Source organism: Delphinus delphis, chromosome 2 (assembly GCF_949987515.2).
Source record: "Delphinus delphis chromosome 2, mDelDel1.2, whole genome shotgun sequence".
In the NCBI taxonomy this organism is placed as follows: domain Eukaryota; kingdom Metazoa; phylum Chordata; class Mammalia; order Artiodactyla; family Delphinidae; genus Delphinus; species Delphinus delphis.
Genome location: NC_082684.1, coordinates 28,249,193 through 28,268,833, shown reverse-complemented (window position 1 = coordinate 28,268,833; position 19,641 = coordinate 28,249,193). Strand labels below are relative to the sequence as shown.

General features: G+C 38.6%; 1 protein-coding gene across 2 annotated transcripts in view; it reads left to right on the top strand.

The window, feature by feature from the left end:
• Positions 1-19,641, top strand: part of YLPM1 (YLP motif containing 1) — a 67,631-nt gene that overhangs the window by 20,980 nt on the left and 27,010 nt on the right. For both annotated transcript variants that reach the window (XM_060004183.1, XM_060004182.1), the window contains exons 5-6: positions 10,221-12,332; positions 14,993-15,113. In XM_060004183.1, the coding sequence (XP_059860166.1) occupies positions 10,221-12,332; positions 14,993-15,113 (2,233 nt within the window). The remainder of the gene's footprint in view (positions 1-10,220; positions 12,333-14,992; positions 15,114-19,641) is intronic.

Sequence of the window (19,641 nt, the reverse complement as noted above, 5' to 3'; positions counted from 1 at the left end):
CACGCGGGCTTCAGTAGTTGTGGCTCGTGGGCTCTAGAGTGTGGGCTCAGTAGTTGTGGCGCACGGGTTTAGTTGCTCCGCGGCATGTGGGATCTTCCCGGACCAGGGCTTGAACCTGTGTTCCCTGCCTTGGTGGGTGGATTCTTAACCACTGCGCCACCAGGGAAGGCCCATCTAATAATTTTGACACAACTTTCTGTGTCACTTTTCTTTGTCAGGAAATGAAAATTTCTGAATTCTCACTTGTGCTCAATGAACCCTAAAAGCAAGCTGCAGTATTTTGGGCAATGCAAGGAGGGGTGACAGCTTATTTTACAATTCCATCATTCTTTTGTTGTCTTTGTATTTTGATCTTTAGCATAGTTGGGAATAATTGATAAGGAATGATGAGTAATAATGAATTCTAGGATAAGAAGATCACAAAATGTTTCAGTATATAGAAAGAAGATTCCATAATGTATCTTAGGTTTATGAAAGAATTCAGTGGACCTATATGGTAATTGCAAGATAATGTAAACTTCATTCTCTTTTTCAAAAAGTAAATTTTCTCTTTGTTCTTAGGAAAGCCTGTAGGAAAAAAAAAAGTCATGAAATATCAATCCTTACAAATAGAACTGTTTTTAAAAAACTCAAAAACTATAATTGAATCCAGTGGACCCAAATGAACCCCAAGGGTTAATGGTATCTTTTTTTTTTTTTTTTTTTTTTTTTGGCAGTACGCGGGCCTCTCACGGTTGTGGCCTCCCGTTGCGGAGCACAGGCTCCGGACGCGCAGGCTCAGCAGCCATGGCTCATGGACCCAGCCGCTCCGCGGCATGTGGGATCCTCCTGGACCGGGGCATGAACCCGTGTCCCCTGCATTTGCAGGCGGACTCTAAACCACTGCGCCACCAGGGAAGCCCAATGGTATCTTTTGATTAATAGAAATTCTTGATTTTTCTAATTTAGTAGTCTAATTTATTGATCTTTTCTTTATGGTTAGTGCCTTTTCATGTCCTGTTTAAGAAATCTTTGCTTACTCCAAGCCCATAAATACATTATTGTATTTGTTTTCTTTTATTGTTTTACCTTTCTATTTTAAAATCAACAATCCGTATAGAATTGATTTTTTTGTTAATGTATAGTATGAGGTAGGGTAAAGTTCATTGTTTTCCATATGGCTATCATGTTGACCCCATTACCATTTATTGAAAAAGTCATCCTTTTCTTACTACTTTACAGTGTCTCCATCATAACTCAAGTGACTATATATGTGGATTTGTCTGTGGATTCTATGACTTTGGTTTGTCTATCCTTGCACCAGTGTCAAATAGTTTTTTTTTCTTTTTTTTTTTAATTAATTAATTTTATTTATTTTTGCCGTGTTGGGTCTTCGTTTCTGTGCGAGGGCTTTCTCTAGTTGTGGCAAGTAGGGGCCACTCTTCATCTTGGTGCGCGGGCCTCTCTTGTTGCGGAGCACAGGCTCCAGATGCACAGGCTCAGTAGTTGTGGCTCATGGGCCTAGTTGCTCCGCGGCATGTGGGATCCTCCCAGACCAGGACTCGAACCCGTGTCCCCTGCATTAGCAGGCAGATTCTCAACCACTGCGCCACCAGGGAAGCCTGTCAAATAGTTTTAATTACTGTAGCTTCATAATAAATCTTGATATCTCTTAGTGTAAGTTCTCCAATTCTGTGTTTCTAGATCAGGGATTTTCTGTGAAGGCTGAATTGTAAATATTTTTAGGCTTTGTGGGCCATGTTTGGTCTCTGTCAAATATTTTTCTTTCTTCCTTTTTCTTTCTTTCTTTTTTTAACCTATAAAAATATTTTAAAAATCAGTCTTAACTGGGTTTGGCCCTGGGCCGTAGTTTGCTGACCCCTGATCTAGATTGTCTTGACCATTCTTGGTCCTTTCTGTTTCCCATATAATGCTTAGAGGCAGCTTGTCAGTTTTCAAAAATACGCTGGAATTTTGCTGAACATTGCATAGACTCTATTGACCATCTTGAGGAAGAACTGACATTTTAATAATATCAAGGCTTCTGATCAGTTATACCTATTTTTGATTAGTTTTAGGATTGGAATTGTGACCTCTTCCATTCTGTAGCTGTCTTACTAGGTTTAACAAGGGACTATGAACACCATAATTTTTCTTAATGCTTCCATTTGCCATGGCTTTTCCTGTTTATAGTGATTATTTCTGTTTGGAATTTTGATTTTAGGATCTTGGTTATACATATTAGAAAATGGCATTATTTCACATGAAAACTAAAAGGGCAGGAATTTGATTCCAGAATTTAAAATCTTGTAATTACCGTGGTCTACTGATGTGAATGTGTTTATATATTGTGATAATCAGACATTATCTTGTTTAAGGGTATTTGTATTTCTGCATCCCTCTTAAGTTTTTGTACCCAATTTGGAGTATATTTTTTGTATCAAGTTTTGAAATTTTTATACCTAGTTCTAATGGTTTCATACCTAGTTTTAGGGGTTTTATTTTTTAGAAGTTTATGAAATACCTAACTGTACAAGCAAAAATTTTCAAAATATTTAAACACCAGATGTTTGTCTTTTTTTCTTTTCATCTAACCAATGTACAATGCATGTGTTTTTGTGTGATTGTATTTAGTGGATGTATACTACGTTTGTACTTTATTTCCAGTACGTTTTTATACGTTAAAAAGGTCATAGTAGTTCATTGTGTTGATGTAAAGATGGCTTATTTTCGTACATATGTTTAATATGAGTATCTCTTAATATATTTATTCCAAAGGCCTAAAAGCTCTTTACTTTTATAAATCAAAAAGGTTTTGATAGTCTGACATTTTTAACATCCTTGAACTTTGAAAAATTTGAAGTGCAGTATTGATAACTAATTTCCATTTATATGTAGTGTTGAAAGTATATTTCAATTGGTTTAACATATTCTGACTCCCCAAATAAAAATAAAATGATGACCCTTGGCTCCTGGTCAACAATTAAATCTAAAAGCAAAGCACCCTACCTTTTCATAAACACTGCATATTACATATGCAGGCATGAGGCTTACAGAAGTGAGTTCATTACGTTTTACAACTTTTCCACCATGTTCACTTCTTCTATATCTTTACATCTTTTAGTGCCTTCTGCTTCCTTTATCCTTTCCTCTGGCCTTTGCCTATGCTCTTTTCCTTGTTTGGAATCCCCTTTCTGTCATTTTTTGCTTATCAATCCCTACTTTTCCTGCCCTGGGGATGGCACTTCTGTAATTATGTGTCGAGATCTTTCAGTGAGTCAGACATTGGGGATACTTAAGTGAGCAAGACCAACATGCCCCATATTTATCAAATTCTGTTCTAACTGTTGATTTACTTGTTTCATTCTTCTTATGGACTGTGAACTCCTTGAGGTTAGGTATCAGTTTATTTCCAGCACTAACACAGTACACGACAATTAGTAGGTGTTCAATAAATGTTGCTTACGCCAGAATGTCTTAGTTACGGGTAAAATTCTCAAGGCGTTCACAGTTTAGTTAAAAAGCAGTTCATTCATATTCAGAATTTGATTATAACACTAGCTAACATGTTGAAAAGTGTTCTTATACAGACTTGTGTATTATATATAGTCTTCTCTTATCACTTATATGAACTAATAATTGCTGAATTCAGTACAAAACAGATGACTTTACATATCTTTAATGACCTAAGGTGTTATTTCAGACACTTTGAATTAATAAATGTAACTTCAAGAAAAGGAACCAAATCATCACAAAACCTGAAATGGCATACTTCTTTACCTTCATAAATATGTGGTCTTTATCTTTAGCATTGCAACGTACCTTTTTTTTGGGGGGCTGCATCACGCAGCTTGTGGGATCTTAGTTCCCTGAACAGGGATCGAAGTGGAAGCTCGGAGTCCTAACCGGGAGTTCCCTGTGACATGGTTTTGACAAGCACCTGGTCAGCTCCTTTCCTCTTTGTCCAACAATAGCTGTGTCAAGCCTTCACTATTCTGCATAGACCATCTGTGCTAATGTTGCTTTCTCTGTCTTAGCAAACATCATTATTTCTCTTTGTATCTTTCATTTAGCTTCCTGCTTCACAGAGATAATCAAGGCTTTCAGGCCCAATGAAACTCACTTCCCGGCCTTACCATTACTTAAGTTGCCATCCTAATCTTTCTCGTACTCTCAGAAGAAGCCCTTTTCCTGGTTAGGGCTAACACTCTCTGTGTGTCTTTTAAAGAAATACATTTTACATTTTTATCAAAGTGATACACACACTTGGTTTTTTAAAAATCAAGAGAAACAACCACCCACTGCCCCAAACCACCCTAGACATATTTCCTAATGACATCTTTTAATTCTTTAGCTGTTTCTTTTGGTAGTTACCTTCATATCACTAAATAATGTGTTGCTACTTTCTTGACTTACACATGTATACTTACACATTAGATACTACATGTTTACTTCCTATTCTGATAGATAAAGGTTTAGTTCTTATACTGTTCTCTAACTCCATCTGCCCAATATATTTATTTCATTCAGTAAATAATGTTCATAGAGGTAAACAGTGTATTGTGATTACATTTCCTTTAGCATAATAACTTTTTTAGAATTTCTAGTTGCCTTTCTTCTTGCAACATCTTTTTTAAAAAAATATTTATTTATTCGGCTGCATTGGGTCTTAGTTGTGGCACGTGGGCTCTTTTTGTTGCAGTGCATGGGCTCTTAGCTGTGGCACACAGGCTTCTCTAGTTGTGGCACACAGACTTCTCTCTAGCTGTGGCATGCGGGCTCTCTAGTTGTGATGCGTGGGCTCCGTAGTTGTGGCACGTGAGCTTAACCCCTGGACCACCAGGTAAGTCCCTCTTCTTGCAACATCTTTAAAATAATCCTCCAACTCCAGACTCAAAAGCAACATCTCTTTTTCTCTTGAGATCTCTCCCCCAGATTCATGCATTCTCTTGCTTTTGCCTGGGCTGGTTGGCTGGTTTGCTGCTTTCAAGATCTGTCATATGGCTGTTACTCCAGCATTTCCCTTGACTCTCCTTCTAGATTGGATTCACTGTTTACTGAATCTCATGGCTTCCAGTTTGTGGTTTAGTGCCTCCTTTTCCTGGAGTGCATGCTCAACTAAGAAATTGTGGGTTGGAGTTTCCTGAGCCCTTGCATGCCTGAAAATATTTTAATCTAACCTCACACTTGATTAGTAATTTGGATATATAATTTGAGGTTGAATATATTTTTATTATAATTTATGTAAACTAAAAAACAAAAGAAAACAAAAAGTTTACCCATTTTTCCCACCTCCACACCCTGCCTCTGGCAACCATCAGTCTGTTCTCCATATCTATGAGCTTGGTTTTTTAATTAATTAAAATTTTTTTAAGATTCCAAATATAAGAGAGATCATATAGTATGTCTTCCTCTGACTTATTTCACTTAGCATAATGCTCTGCAGGTCCATTTATATTGTTGCAAACGAAAAGATTTCATTCTTTTTTGTGGCTGAATAATATTCCATTGAATGTATATACCACATCTTCGTTATCCATTCATCCATCAACAACATAGGTTGTTTCCATACCTTGGCTATTGTAAATAATGCTGCAGTGAACACGGGGTGGGGGGGAGGTGCATATATCTTTTTGAGTTAGTTTTTTCATTTTCTTCCAATAAATAGAAGTGGAATTGTTGGGTCATATGATAGTTCTATGTTTAATATTTTGAAGAGCCTTCATACTGTTTTCCATAGTGGGCTTCACCAGTTTACATTCCCACCAGTGGTACACAAGGGTTCCCTTTTCTCTGTATCCTTGCCAACACTTGTTATTTCTAGTCTTTTTGATAATAGCCTTTCTAACAAATGTAAAGTACTATCTCATTGTGGTTTTGATTTGCATTTCCCTGATGATTAGTGATGTAGGGCATCTTTTCATGATGTCTTCTTTGGAGAGACATCTCTGTATCTTCTTTGGAAAAATGTCATTTGTCTGTTGGAAAAGTATCTATGATCTTTTGCTCATTTTAAAATCATATTGTTTCTTTTTTTGCTGTTGAGTTGTATGAGTTCTTTATATATTTTGGAATTAGCCCCTTATCAGATACATGATTTGCAAATATTTTCTCCCATTCAGTAGGCTGCCTTTTCATTTTATTGATGGTTTGCTTTGCTGTGCAGAAGCTTTTTAGTTTGATGTAGTCCCACTTTGTTTTTGCTTTTGTTGTTTTGCTTTTTTTTTTTAAGTAAGCTTTTTTAAAAGCTTTTATTTACTTTATTTATTTTTGACTGCATTGGGTCTTCACTGCTGCACTCAGGCTTTTCTCTAGTTGTGGCGACCGGGGGCTACTGTTCGTTGAGTTGCGCGGGCTTCTCATTGTGGTGGCTTGTTGCATAGCACGGGCTCTAGGTGCTTGGGCTTCAGTAGTTGTGGCACACGGGCTCAGTAGTTATGGCTTGCAGGCTGAGTAGTTGTGACGCGTGGGCTTAGTTGCTCCGCGGCATGTGGGATCTTCCCAGACCAGGGCTCAAACCTGTGTTCCCTACATTGGCAGGCAGATTCTTAACCACTACACCACCAGGGAAGTCCCTGTTGCTTTGCTTTTGATGTCAGAATCAAAAAATCATTGCCAATGGGGCTCCCACTCTTCTTTTCATTTTGGAGACATTTCTCAAATATATTGTGATCTCTGGTTGTCCATTTATGTTTAAGAGTGGGAGACACTGAAGCTGATTGGGAGCTCTGTGTATATGTGGGGGGCTAACCAATTGTCAGACTTTGCTTTAAGTGATAGGGCAAAAAACTGCTAACGCTACGGGACCCTTAAATTCAGGCATTTAGAGACATTCAAGACCAGAGAAAGGCTGATCAGTGGTTCTGAATATAGATTTTAATTTACATAATTTTAGCCCCAAGTCTTACTTGTCTTTCCCCAGCATCCCTGGATTCTGAGAATCCTGACCCTCTCTGGGTTTCTGTGGGCAGGCCAGCCCCATTTTGATTGTAACCTTCTCTGCTACCAGCACTCTAAACTGCGGCTTCTTCCTGTTCCATATGTTACCACTCATGTTTGTTCTTTGTCTTCCAGAATTTAAAAACAAAATCCTCATCTACTGGTAGCCCCTTCTCTCTGTTTATAGTGAGTTTATGTATTTTAATTTATTTATTTTTTAAATGTTATTTATTTATTTATTTCTGCATTGGGTCTTCGTTGCTGCGCGTGGGCTTTCTCTAGTTGTCGCGAGCGGGGGCTACTCTTCGTTGCAGTGCGCAGGCTTCTTATTGTGGTGGCTTCTCTTGTTGCGGAGCACCGGCTCTAGGCACGCAGGCTTCAGTAGTTGTGGCTCTTGGGCTCTAGAGCGCAGGCTCAGTAGTTGTGGCGCACGGGCCTAGTCGCTCCATGGCATGAGTTTATGTATTTTTTAATTTCTTGCGATGACTATATAGTGTCAACTTGGCTGGACTGAAGTACATTTTCCAGCCGTGTTTCTTTCTTTCTTCTATGTTTCTTATTAGGGTGGGTCACAGGAGATTTTTGTGTCTAACATGAAACATTTATCCCTGGTCAACCTGAAATTTTCTAACCCTTTCCCCAGAAAAGATTATAAAGCCCCTTTTCTGTCTTTGGGGAAATCGTCATTCTCTAGCTGGTTTACATCCCCTCTTTGATATTCTGTAACTTAAATTCTGAGATATAAAGCTATCTAGTACTAATACATCTTACGTTAGATGATAAGGAAGAAAAATCAATCAAAAACATTTGACTAATAAATATATACTTAAACATTTAATATCAAACGTTAAGGAAGAAATATTCATAACTATCACAGCCCGTATTTCAGCAACTGGTCATGTAATTACAGTTGGTATTTATAACTTGCCTTCTTCCTCTACTTAATCCATATTCCCTTTAGTCTCAGTGAGCACCGCAGCTGGTCTTGGTTCCTTGTCTGGTGGAGTGACCCAAACCTTCATTTTTGAAAGGTCTGAGCTATTCTCAACCCTGCCTGAATTGAGTTATTTTAGTTTTCTGTTGACTTTAATCACAGGACATGGAAGTACTAAGGGATGTCCTAGAGGATCTCCTCCATTCCAGACATATTCCTCACCCTCACTGTGTAGAAATAACCCAATTTCCCCTTGAATGACAGGATTAATCCCCCCCAGCCAGTACAGTAACTCCCTTTTTTGCTTGTTGATTCAGAACCCAAAGTGGCCAGATGGCAGTCTGAACTGGAGTTTAATAGAATCATTGTTGTGTCCCCTGATAGAAGCATTCTCCCTTTGAAACTAAGACTTCTAGATCACCAAAGACTGATGTCACAGGGATGGGAAGTTAATATTTTGCTGAAACCGAATTTATTACTCTCATTTATTTCCCTAACAAATGAAAGAAAAACCCTTCTATTTCTCATTAGAGGCATGAAAGGCATCACTATCACCGAAGCCAAAAACCTTGGAACCATCCTAAATTCTTCCTTTTCCATTATTTTAATCCCACCTGTTAGAAAATTTATCAGCTTTACTTTCCTTCACATCTCTCTTTATCTCCTCCTTTACATCCTCATATCAATCACTGCCTTAGAACAGACTTCACCTTCACTTACTCAAATTGTAGAGACAATCTACAATTAGCTTTTCCCACTTATCCATTTACTACTTTTCTGCTAGAGAAATCTTTTAAAAATCACGTCATATTTAGTGGCTCTACGTGCTTAAGGTAATTTCCAACTCCTTACCCAGCTGAATTAATTCACCTGTTGTAACAGAGATCCAAAGTCACATGGCTTTAACAAGTTAGAAGTTTATTCTCTCTCGGGACTTATATGGTGCCTCTACAGTGTTAAGAATCCAGGTTCCTTCTGATTTGTTACTTTACCATCTCTTAGTATGTTGGCCTTATCTACGTGGTTCAGGATGCCTCACCACCATGTCAGAGCCAGCATGAAAAAGAAAATGGTGAAGAGAAGGATGTGTTCTTCCCTTTAAGTTTACAACCTGGAAGGATGTGTAAATCATTTTCACTCTCAGCTCATTGGCCAGAACATGGCTAAACGTTCCAGCTGCAAGAGAGTTTGGGAAAAGGAGTTTTTAGTCTGGCTATCCTTATGTCTAGCTAATAATGGAGAGGCTCAATTACTGTAGAAAAAGGGGGAATGAATATTGGAGGTGTACCAGTAGTCCATGCCACCGAGGTATACGAGGTCTTCTGGAGATTGACCCTTGCCTGCCTCTTTACCTTATCTCTTAGTGTGCTGCTTTTCCACTCCTTCTCCTTTCCTAGGTGTCCTAGATTTTGTTTCCTCTTTCTTTCTGCCATGCTAAACTGTTTGCCAAACATGCTATGCTGGTATGTGTTTCTCTGCCTTTCCTCATAATGCTTCCTTAGCCTAAGATGTCCTTGCCACCCACTGCCATCATCTCCAATACTCTCTGTTAACCTGATCTCTGAGAATTTGTTTTTCAAGAGTTAACTTAAGCATCTTCTATGATATAAAGCCTTTATTGGAGAGCACCACCTTCACCCTGGTAGAACTAACCATTCTCTCCTCTGTTGCCCTTACTATATGCAGATAGACTTTAGTCATTGTACCTTTTGGCAGTTATTTACACTTAGATTCTTTCTTTTCCATTGTAAACCCTTTGAGGGTAAAGAAGACATTTTATTCATGTATCCCTTGGATGTAGCATAGTGCCTGACAGAGGATATACACTAAATATTTACCAAATATGCAAGTGGGTCCCTAGCAAAAATATCTCTGTCCGGATTTTTAAATGTCAGGGCATGCTCTTAAGACATAGCTGGCTGCTGTTTTTTCAACTTTTTGTCAATTAGTCAAGATGATAATGTTAGCTCCAACAATATCTGTAATCATCCTATATTATCTTGTTAATTGTTTCATATTTAGTTTTTAGTTATAATTTAACTCTAAAAGTACTTTCAGAATTCTACGGGACTTTTTTTTCTGTTTGAAATGAGTGGCCTTTTCTGTCTACTAAGGCACAATATTTATAATTGCTTTTGAACAATTCAGTATATCAGTGACTTGCTGCAGGAGATTTGTCCTGAGACCTTCTGAGCTCTGCCACCTTAACATACTGGTTCTAAGATATAGATATCTCAGGGTTTGTTTAATGACTAAGAGTCATTTTTGTAAACAGATACTAAGGCAAGATTGCCTTAAATATTTTTACATGGAGAATTTTTTTTTTCTGCTTTACTGTCTTGAGTAATATCTTTTGTTTTACTTGTAGATTTGATGGTCCTCGAAGATTTGAGGATTTAGGGTCAAGGTGTGAAGGACCGAGACCCAAAGGGCCTCGTTTTGAAGGAAATCGCCCCGATGGGCCAAGACCCAGATATGAAGGTCACCCAACAGAGGGCGCTAAAAGCAAATGGGGAATGATTCCCCGGGGGCCAGCATCTCAGTTCTATATTACCCCCAATACATCCCTCAGTCCTCGACAGAGTGGACCACAGTGGAAAGGCCCCAAACCAGCTTTTGGACAGCAACATCAGCAGCAACCTAAGTCACAAGCAGAACCAGGAAACAAAGAACCATTAGCAGACACCAGTAGTAACCAGCAGAAGAATTTTAAAATGCAATCAGCTGCATTTTCCATTGCTGCAGATGTAAAGGATGCCAAGGCGGCTCAGTCAAATGAGAATCTAAGCGACTCTCAACAAGAGCCACCTAAAAGCGAAGTCTCGGAAGGGCCCATAGAGCCTTCTAATTGGGACCAGAATTCTCAAAGTATGGAGACTCAAATGGACAAAGCCCAAGCTGTTACTCAGCCTGTACCCCTTGCAAATAAACCTGTACCTTCTCAATCTACTTTTCCCTCAAAAACAGGGGGGATGGAGGGAGGAACAGCAGTAGCAACATCATCATCACTAACTGCCGATAATGATTTTAAACCTTTGGGTATTGGTCTTCCCCATTCAGAAAACAACCAAGATAAAGGGCTGCCTCGGCCAGATAACAGAGATAATAGGTTAGAAGGCAATCGAGGCAGCAGCTCATCTTACAGAGGTCCTGGGCAAAGCAGAATGGAAGACACACGGGATAAAGGACTAGTAAATAGAGGTCGAGGCCAGGCAATCAGCCGTGGCCCAGGGCTGGTCAAGCAAGAAGACTTTCGTGATAAAATGATGGGTAGAAGAGAAGACAGTCGAGAGAAGATGAGTAGAGGAGAAGGCAGCCGGGACAGAGGGTTGGTGAGGCCAGGAAGCAGTCGGGAGAAAATGCCAGGTGGTCTGCAAGGCAGCCAGGAGAGGGGTAGAGCTGGCAGCCGAGAAAGGGGACCACCTCGGAGGGCTGGCAGTCAGGAGAGAGGACCCCCTCGAAGACCTGGGAGTAGAGAGAGAGTACCACCCCGAAGAGCCGGGAGCAGGGAGACGGGACCACCTCGAGGGCCTGGCAGTCGGGAAAGGGGTCTGGGAAGACCAGAGTTTGGTCGTGACAGAGGTCCATTTAGACCAGAACCAGGAGATGGTGGGGAAAAAATGTATTCGTATCACCGAGATGAGCCTCCTAGGGCAACGTGGAACCATGGAGAAGAGAGAGGGCATGAAGAGTTCCCATTAGATGGTAGAAATGCTCCAGTGGAACGAGAAAGACTTGATGATTGGGATAGAGAGAGATACTGGAGAGAATGTGAACATGACTATCAAGATGATACACTAGATTCCTATAACAGAGAGGACAGGTTTCCGGCACCATCTCGATCTCACGATGGAGATAGACGAGGCCCTTGGTGGGATGATTGGGAGAGAGATCAGGATATGGATGAGGACTACAACAGGGAAATGGACAGGGACTTGGACAGGGATGTGGATCGGATTGGAAGACCTATGGATATGTATGATAGAAATTTGGATAATGAGTGGGACAGAGATTATGGGAGACCACTGGATGAACAAGAATCACAGTTCCGTGAACGAGATATTCCATCTCTTCCACCTTTACCACCCCTCCCACCTCTTCCACCTGTGGATAGATATCGGGATGATAGATGGAGAGAAGAAAGAAATCGAGACCATGGGTATGATCGAGATTTCCGTGATAGGGGTGAGTTGAGGATCCGAGAGTACCCAGAAAGAGGAGATACGTGGCGGGAAAAGCGAGATTATATTCCTGACAGAATGGACTGGGAAAGAGAACGATTGTCAGACAGATGGTACCCATCTGATGTGGATAGACATTCCCCCATGGCGGAACATATGCCCTCCTCACATCATTCTTCTGAAATGATGGGGTCGGATGCAAACTTAGACTCTGACCAAGGCCTTGGAGGGGTAATGGTTCTCAGTCAGAGGCAGCATGAAATCATTTTGAAAGCTGCACAAGAACTGAAAATGCTTCGGTAAGTTAACTACTTAAGATCATTTCTTTTAGTCAAAACCGCATTCAGACTGCTCTTTTTAAAATGATGTGTTATATTTGAATGGAATCATTTTTTTTCAAGTTCTTATTACCACATGATTTTAATTTTAATTTCTAGTCACTGAGTGCTGTTTTAGGGTAGGATGGATATTTAGGAACTGTATTAATTATAAACTTATGTCCTGAAATATGAAAATTTGATAGCCATTCTTGGCTTTTGTAGCTATGTTGCCGACGTGCCATGCCTGTGATTGTTTCAAGTTCAAACTTCAACTTTCCAGTGCTCTGGATTTCACAGAGCTCATACGTAAAATCCCCTTTTTCCCCTGAGGCAGTTTGCTCTTTGGTATTAGATCTGATAGACTTCATATTCACTAATCTTTGGTATAACTTTGGAAAGTGCTGGAAGGATTTATATTTTTCTCTGTTGAAGCTAAGAATGGTTTACCTGGAAGCAGCCTCAGATTTATCTAACTATTGATTCTTTCTTTTTGGGATGTTTTATCTTTCATTATAACTAGAAGCAGGTATCTCTACTTGAGGATGTTACTTGTTTCTACATAATCAAATATTTTCTTTGTGAGATGGAGAATAGAATTTGGATTTCTTGATTTACAATCACCCAACTATCTATAGGTATCTACATAATGCTTCCCATTAGTGGCAGTAATAATAAAAGCTAACATTTATTGCACACTTACTATGTACCAGGAACTGTACTAAGTGCTTTGTATGTATTAATTCATGTAATCCTTATACCAACTATATCCTGAGATGAGAATTTAGGAGTCACTGACAGATTGCAATGCGAAATTACTTTTTGAGTAATTTCTTAGGAATTAGCAGTGTTTTGTGAAAATAAATTAATGGTTAGTTGTTTGTTTGTTTGTTTTTTAATGGTTTTTGATATATTCCAATGTATTGTTTTTTTTTCATTTTTCAATTCTGGTCTACATTTGTGGATTATGCTGATTGAAATTATAACTGAAGCTTTATGACTAAAAAAGTATAATGAGGAAAAATACCTGTAAGTAAAGATGAAAGATCAGGTGCCTCAGGAAACAAAACAGATTTCTGTGGTCTATAGAAGATACACTCTTAAGAGATTTGACTTTTCCAGATTACTCCTGAAGAAAGTAGTAAATGTGGAAAGTATGCTATAGAACATTTAGCTATTCTCTGTTCACTTTTAAATTATGGACACCTTTAATTTAACACCTACTGTGTGCTGGCACTGTGCTGATAATTTAGCATGTATTATCTCAATCCTCCTATCTCAAATCCCTATCTCAAAGGCCTGCAAAGATAAGCAGTAGTATTCCCACTTCACCAAAGACACTAAGGCTCAGAGAGTACCACTTGGCTACCGGAATTGGTAAACCTAGAATTTGAACCCAGTCTCTAAAATCTATGTTGTTTATGGAGAACACCAAGCTGATTGGTGTTACTAAGCTGCCAAGGTTTCTTTCCTTTCCTTTTTGAAATCTCCTTTTCACCCGTTATTGCTTTGTATAGAAATGCTGGATACAAGGTGCCTCATCATCCTTTTTTTAAAGCTCTTTCTAGGCCACATAATAAAACAAAATATATGAAGTGATGGGTAAGAGTGGTCATAGTTGAATACAAGTCAGTCACGTTGTATTGGGAAAGTCATAGTATGATTTACATGAGGCAGAAAATAATCTTTTTTTATACTTGACCCTTACTTTGTGTCCATTTGGGTCATTATACTTTACAAAATGGTAGGGAGAAAATTGGAAAAGGTCTGAAGAGGTTGTGGTAGATGTTGTATGTGTTTACTGTGGGCATTGTAAGGAAAAGTGAAGGGAATTTGACCAGCGATTTAAAGAAAAACTGGAAGAGTTAACATAATTACTCTTTAGGAGTATGAAGTGTTGTTTTTAAAGGTTTAGACTGACAACTGTTCTCACTGTATGCAGCAGGGGCTGTAAACTAAAATGCCCACAAGAACCAGACAGGTAACTAAAATGAGTGAAAGCGGGCCAGTGTAACTCTACTGGGTTTGGTGAGGACTGTGGCAAACTGCTTCATCTAAAGCGGGCAGCCACTACTCCACTGAGCCGATTGTTGGCATGTGGGAATGTAGGCCCAGTGTCTGCAGATCTCTTTAAAATTTGAATTTATATGGAAAAATATATTATTTTGCTTTGTAAGTAATGGCAGCTAGCTCAGATTTTAAAACTAATATGGAAGCTAAATTTTAAAAAACCTTTTTATATATTCATATATATCCAGATACATTGATATTTGGCCCATGTGCCACCATTTTGCAACCTCTTATCTAAAGACTATTGAACAAAAAAAAATAGCAAGAGAGATTTTTGTTGGATGAAAGAAAAACATGACAAGTAGGTGAGATATTAAAATAAACTAAAGAGGCAGGTTCTAGAATCGGTCCTTGAAGATCTTCAATAATTTATCATTATTTTATAGGTCGTAGATGACTGATCAGTTAGTTCATAAAGGCAAGAGAGTATTACCCTGGAGATGTTTTATGGGCACTGCAGAGGGTTTGAAAAAAGGTTTTAGTTTCCTTTTTTGTTCTTCAATATTAATTATAGTTATTTAGGAATGGAGAACATATGCCTTATGTACAATGGCAATTTTATTTGTTTACAGAGAACAGAAAGAACAGCTTCAAAAGATGAAAGACTATGGGTCTGAGCCACAGATGCCTGACCATCTACCACCCCAGGATTCGAGATTGCAGAATACATCTTCAAGACCTGGAATGTATCCGGTATGGGAAAATATGTGCCCAGAAAATGAAATGGTTCTTACTTTGTATGTTTGTATGTCATTTGATTTTTTTTTTGTATTATAATAAGTATAAATTTCCTCTATAAAAAATGTAAATTTTGGAAAAGTAAAAAGCTAATGGTAATGGACCTTTGAAAATATTATGAGTATGGTCGAAAGTGTGACAGAAATGCTTTTTCCCCCAGGGTTTGATAAGTACACCAAGTACACCTGAACTATATATATGGCTTTGTGTTCACAAAATTGTAGAATTTTCCTGGTAATCCTTTTTGTTCAAATAGTCCTGTTTTCCATTTGGACAGTGTAGGGACTCCCTGTGAGCCCTGCTCATGTGAGCTTCGTAGTCTCCCTGCCTCTTCAGGCTACTAGCCTTTAGCTAGGGAAGGGGTTGAACATCATGCCCCAGTTCAGGCAGTGAAGCTACGTTAAAGACTTGTGTGATTAAGCTCTCCCCTTGTTGTTGCTGTTTTCATTTTACCTTTAAGCCAGTGATGGGCTTTAAAAACGTTATCATGCAAATATAAGTGAGAGAGAGAAAAAAACACTGCTGAACCATTTCATCAGATTAACTCTTCATTTCTCAATGTTCCCTTCCATCCTAATCTAACACACAACACTCGGATGTAATTGTTGATGTCGGCAACCACCATGATGTTGACTCCCCAAATCATATCTCTTGGCCTGTGTATGCATCCATCTGCCTACAGGGTTTCTCTCTGGGTGTGTCTCCTGCCAAACTCAACATATTTAAAATGGAGCTCATTACCATCCTCCATGAAAACTTGTTCTTTCTCCTCATTATCACCTAGTCACCCGAACTTGAAACCTGAAGCCAGCCCTAACTCTTTTCTCTGTTCTAACCTTCTGTGTTCAGTCATTCTGTTGATTAATTTTACTATCTTTTTAATATTGTTCAAGTATTCTATCCTCCACTTCCCTACAACCTCAGTTCTAGCCTTTGTCAGTTCTTGCCTAGATTATTTCAGAAACATCCTAATTCATCTCTCTCCATCTCATTCGCCTCTGATCCATTCTTCATTCTGCTTCCAGAGTGATTATTTTTAAAATATTTTTTGAATCAGATTTTGAGTTATAATTTACATATGTTTTAAGCCCACAGTTTGAGTTTCGACAAATGTATACCAAAAGATAAAAAAAATTTCCACTGCCCCCAAAAGTTCTCTCATGCCACTTCGTAGTTAGGACTACCCTACACTCTACTTTAGGCAGCACTGATGTGACTGCTGGCCAAAATAGACATTTTATGTCTTTGTCTTTTTTTTTTTTTGCCTGCATTGGGTCTTCGTTGCTGTGCACGGGCTTTTTCTAGTTGTGGCGAGTGGGGGCTACTCTTCGTTGCGGTGCACGGGCTTCTCACTGCGGTGACTTCTCCTGTTGCGGAACACAGGCTGTAGTCATGCAGGCTTCAGTAGTTGCAGCACGTGGGCTCAGTAGTTGCGGTACGTGGGCTTCAGTAGTTGTGGCATGTGGGCTCAGTAGCTGTGGCGTCGGGACCTAGGGCACATGGGCCCTAGGGCACAGGCTCAGTAGTTGTGGCTCATGGACTTAGTTGCTCCGTGGCATGTGGGATCTTCCCAGACCAGGGGTTGAACCCACGTCCCCTGCATTGGCAGGTGGATTTTTAACCACTGCACCACCAGGGAAGTCTCCAAAATGGACATTTTAAGACATAAATCTCACCATGTTGTACCTTGGCTTTAGAACGCTTCAGTATTCTTGTGTTCATTTCAGGATAAAATCTAGATTCTTTTGCCTGGCCTTTTATGTTCTTCCTGAGCTGGCCCAAGCTCTGCTTACCATTACTTGCTACTCCCTCTCTTTACTTTCCCTCCACATGGAGCTTCTGACAATTCTATGAGTGTGACTGGCTCTTACTTCATGCCTTTGCATATGCATGTTGTTCTCTAAACCTAGAGTTTCTTTTTTTTTCTCTTCCTATCCTCTCCTCCAACTAGTTAATTGTTTATTTTTTAGAACTCATCTCTGTATCTTCTCTTCCACTTGTGTAAGACAATTGCCCTTGCATATACGCCTGTAACATCTTATGGGCCTCTGTCAGAACCCTTATCATACTGTATTTGGATTGTCTGTCTTCTTGTCTGTCTTGCCTTCTGTCTTGTCTTGCCTTCTCTCTTATCTTGCCTGTCCTTCATAAGGATAGGAACTACATCTTTTATCTTTGACTCTCTTAGCAAATAGTAGAAGCTGTAGATTATAGATCCACATTTCTGCTTTATTCACTTGATAAATCAATCATAAACATTTTAACATATTGCTACAAGCTTTATATTTTTGATGCACAATTTATTAAACTATTCCATTTAACAAAGTTAAACCTTTGTTTCTAATCTTTTATTAATACAATGTTAATAAATGTCTTTGTATCAAATTCTTATTTTTTTTTAGTTTTAATATTTTTTATTGAAGTATAGTTGGTTTACAATGTTGTGTTAATTTCTGCTGTACAGCAAAGTGATTCAGTTATACATATATACACATTTTTAATATTCTTTTCCATTGTGGTTTATCCCAGGATATTGAATGCAGTTCTTTGTGCTATATAGTAGGACCTTGTTGTTTACCCATTCTATAGATAAAAGCTTACATCTGCATTCTTTATTTTCTACAAACCACTACCCATTATGCTTCAAATTCTTGTTTTCGATAACTTCTTAAAAGTACTTTTAAAGTCCTATAGTGGTATACTTTAGTTAAAGAACGAGGACATTTTTAATGATTCCTATAATATAGCCAACAGCTCTCTAAAATAGTTATATAACAACTATACTATAGCCTTGCAAGCATCAGCTACTTAATATTTTTGGAAGATATAATATTTTAATAAAATGTTTTAAAATGTTTGGTAGTGGGGCTTCCCTGGTGGTCCAGTGGTTAAGACTCTGCACTCCCAATGCAGGGGGCCCAGGTTTGATCCTTGGTTAGGGAACTAGATCCCTCATGCTGCAACTAAAGATCCCGCACACAGCAACGAAGATCCTGCGTGCCGCAACTAAGACCCGGTGCGGCCAAATAAACATTAAAAAAAATAATAAAATGTTTGGTAGTTTTGATAATTAGTGAACATGAATATTTTCTGATAATTGTTAATTACATTTCTTATAAAAATTCTATTTTATCTATTTGACTCTTAAGGTTTTTCTTACTAATTTATGTTATCCTTAGTATGGTACAGATATTAATCCTTTCTCATGTAAATACTGTAGGAGGTGTTCTGTTTTTCACAAATGTATATATTGCTTTCACTATGTAATATGAAGAAAACACTTTTTATTTGTAGACACAGTCCAGAATTCTTATGACATTTAAAGCATGTCTGATTAGCTGTGCTCCAGATGCAGCAGCTTTGTCATGTATGGGCATTCCCTTAATAAAGTTTAAAGTGCCGTAACCTACAGTTTACCTTACATCATTTACCTAATAGTCATTTGTCTTTAACTCCAGCCTATAGTGGCCTCTTGTTAAATAATATTTCTTACGTATTAGCCACAATGTAATTTTGTTACTCAAAAAGTTTAACACGCAGCCTGTGTATAAATAAATATATAAGTAATGTGTATTGTTGGCTTTCCAAGGTCTAAAGCAGCTGTCAATTTGTCTGTCAATAGAACAAACCAGAAACATAGAACTAAGAGAAATGGATAAAGAGTGTTCGAATCAGAGATTAAAATTATCTCTGATTGCAAAGATTAAAATAAAATTTAACGATTGGGTTTCAGTATTAAGTAAATAGAACCTATCTGCCAAGAGATTCTACTGTTTCCTTAATATACATTCCTGTTGACATTTGGTGGCTGTCAGAGAGATTACTAAATGTCCCATTTGGTTTCTATGTTTTGTTGTTTCCCGGTTCTGATGTTGTGTGTTGGTACCAGCCTTGCCACAAACTACTATTGTCAGTCAGACAATTAGGTAGAAGTGAGGGAGCTAGCTAGAGTTTGTTTCTCTCACTGGAAATTCACTATTTTTGTGGAAGAGATAGGTTACCATAGTGGGGAGATAGTTTATAGCAGAGATTCTTAACCAGGTGGTGAACATCAGAATTACAGAAGTTTTGTTTATTTTAAACTAATGCCAGAACCTCACTCACAGAAATTCAGTAGGTTTGAGGTGGGCCTGGGATACTTGTTTCAAATTGGCTAGCACCCTAATTTTTCTGGAAGGAGAAGAAAAAGAGGGTGGTTCATTGCAGGTTCATTGCAGGGAAGAGGAGGTGATAGTGTTGAGGGCATTTTTTTTTTTTCGTTTTTTAAACCAACCTAATTGAGGTATAATTTACATAATCTAATTTGCCCATTTTCAGTTTGTAATTCAGTGATTTTTAGTAAATTTACTGAGTTGTCCAACCATCACCATAATCCAGTTGTAGAACATTTTCATCACCCCAGGAAGATCCCTTGTGCCAATTTGCAGTTAATCCTCATTCCTACCCAAGTCCCAGGCAACAGCTAATCTACTTTCTGTCCCTA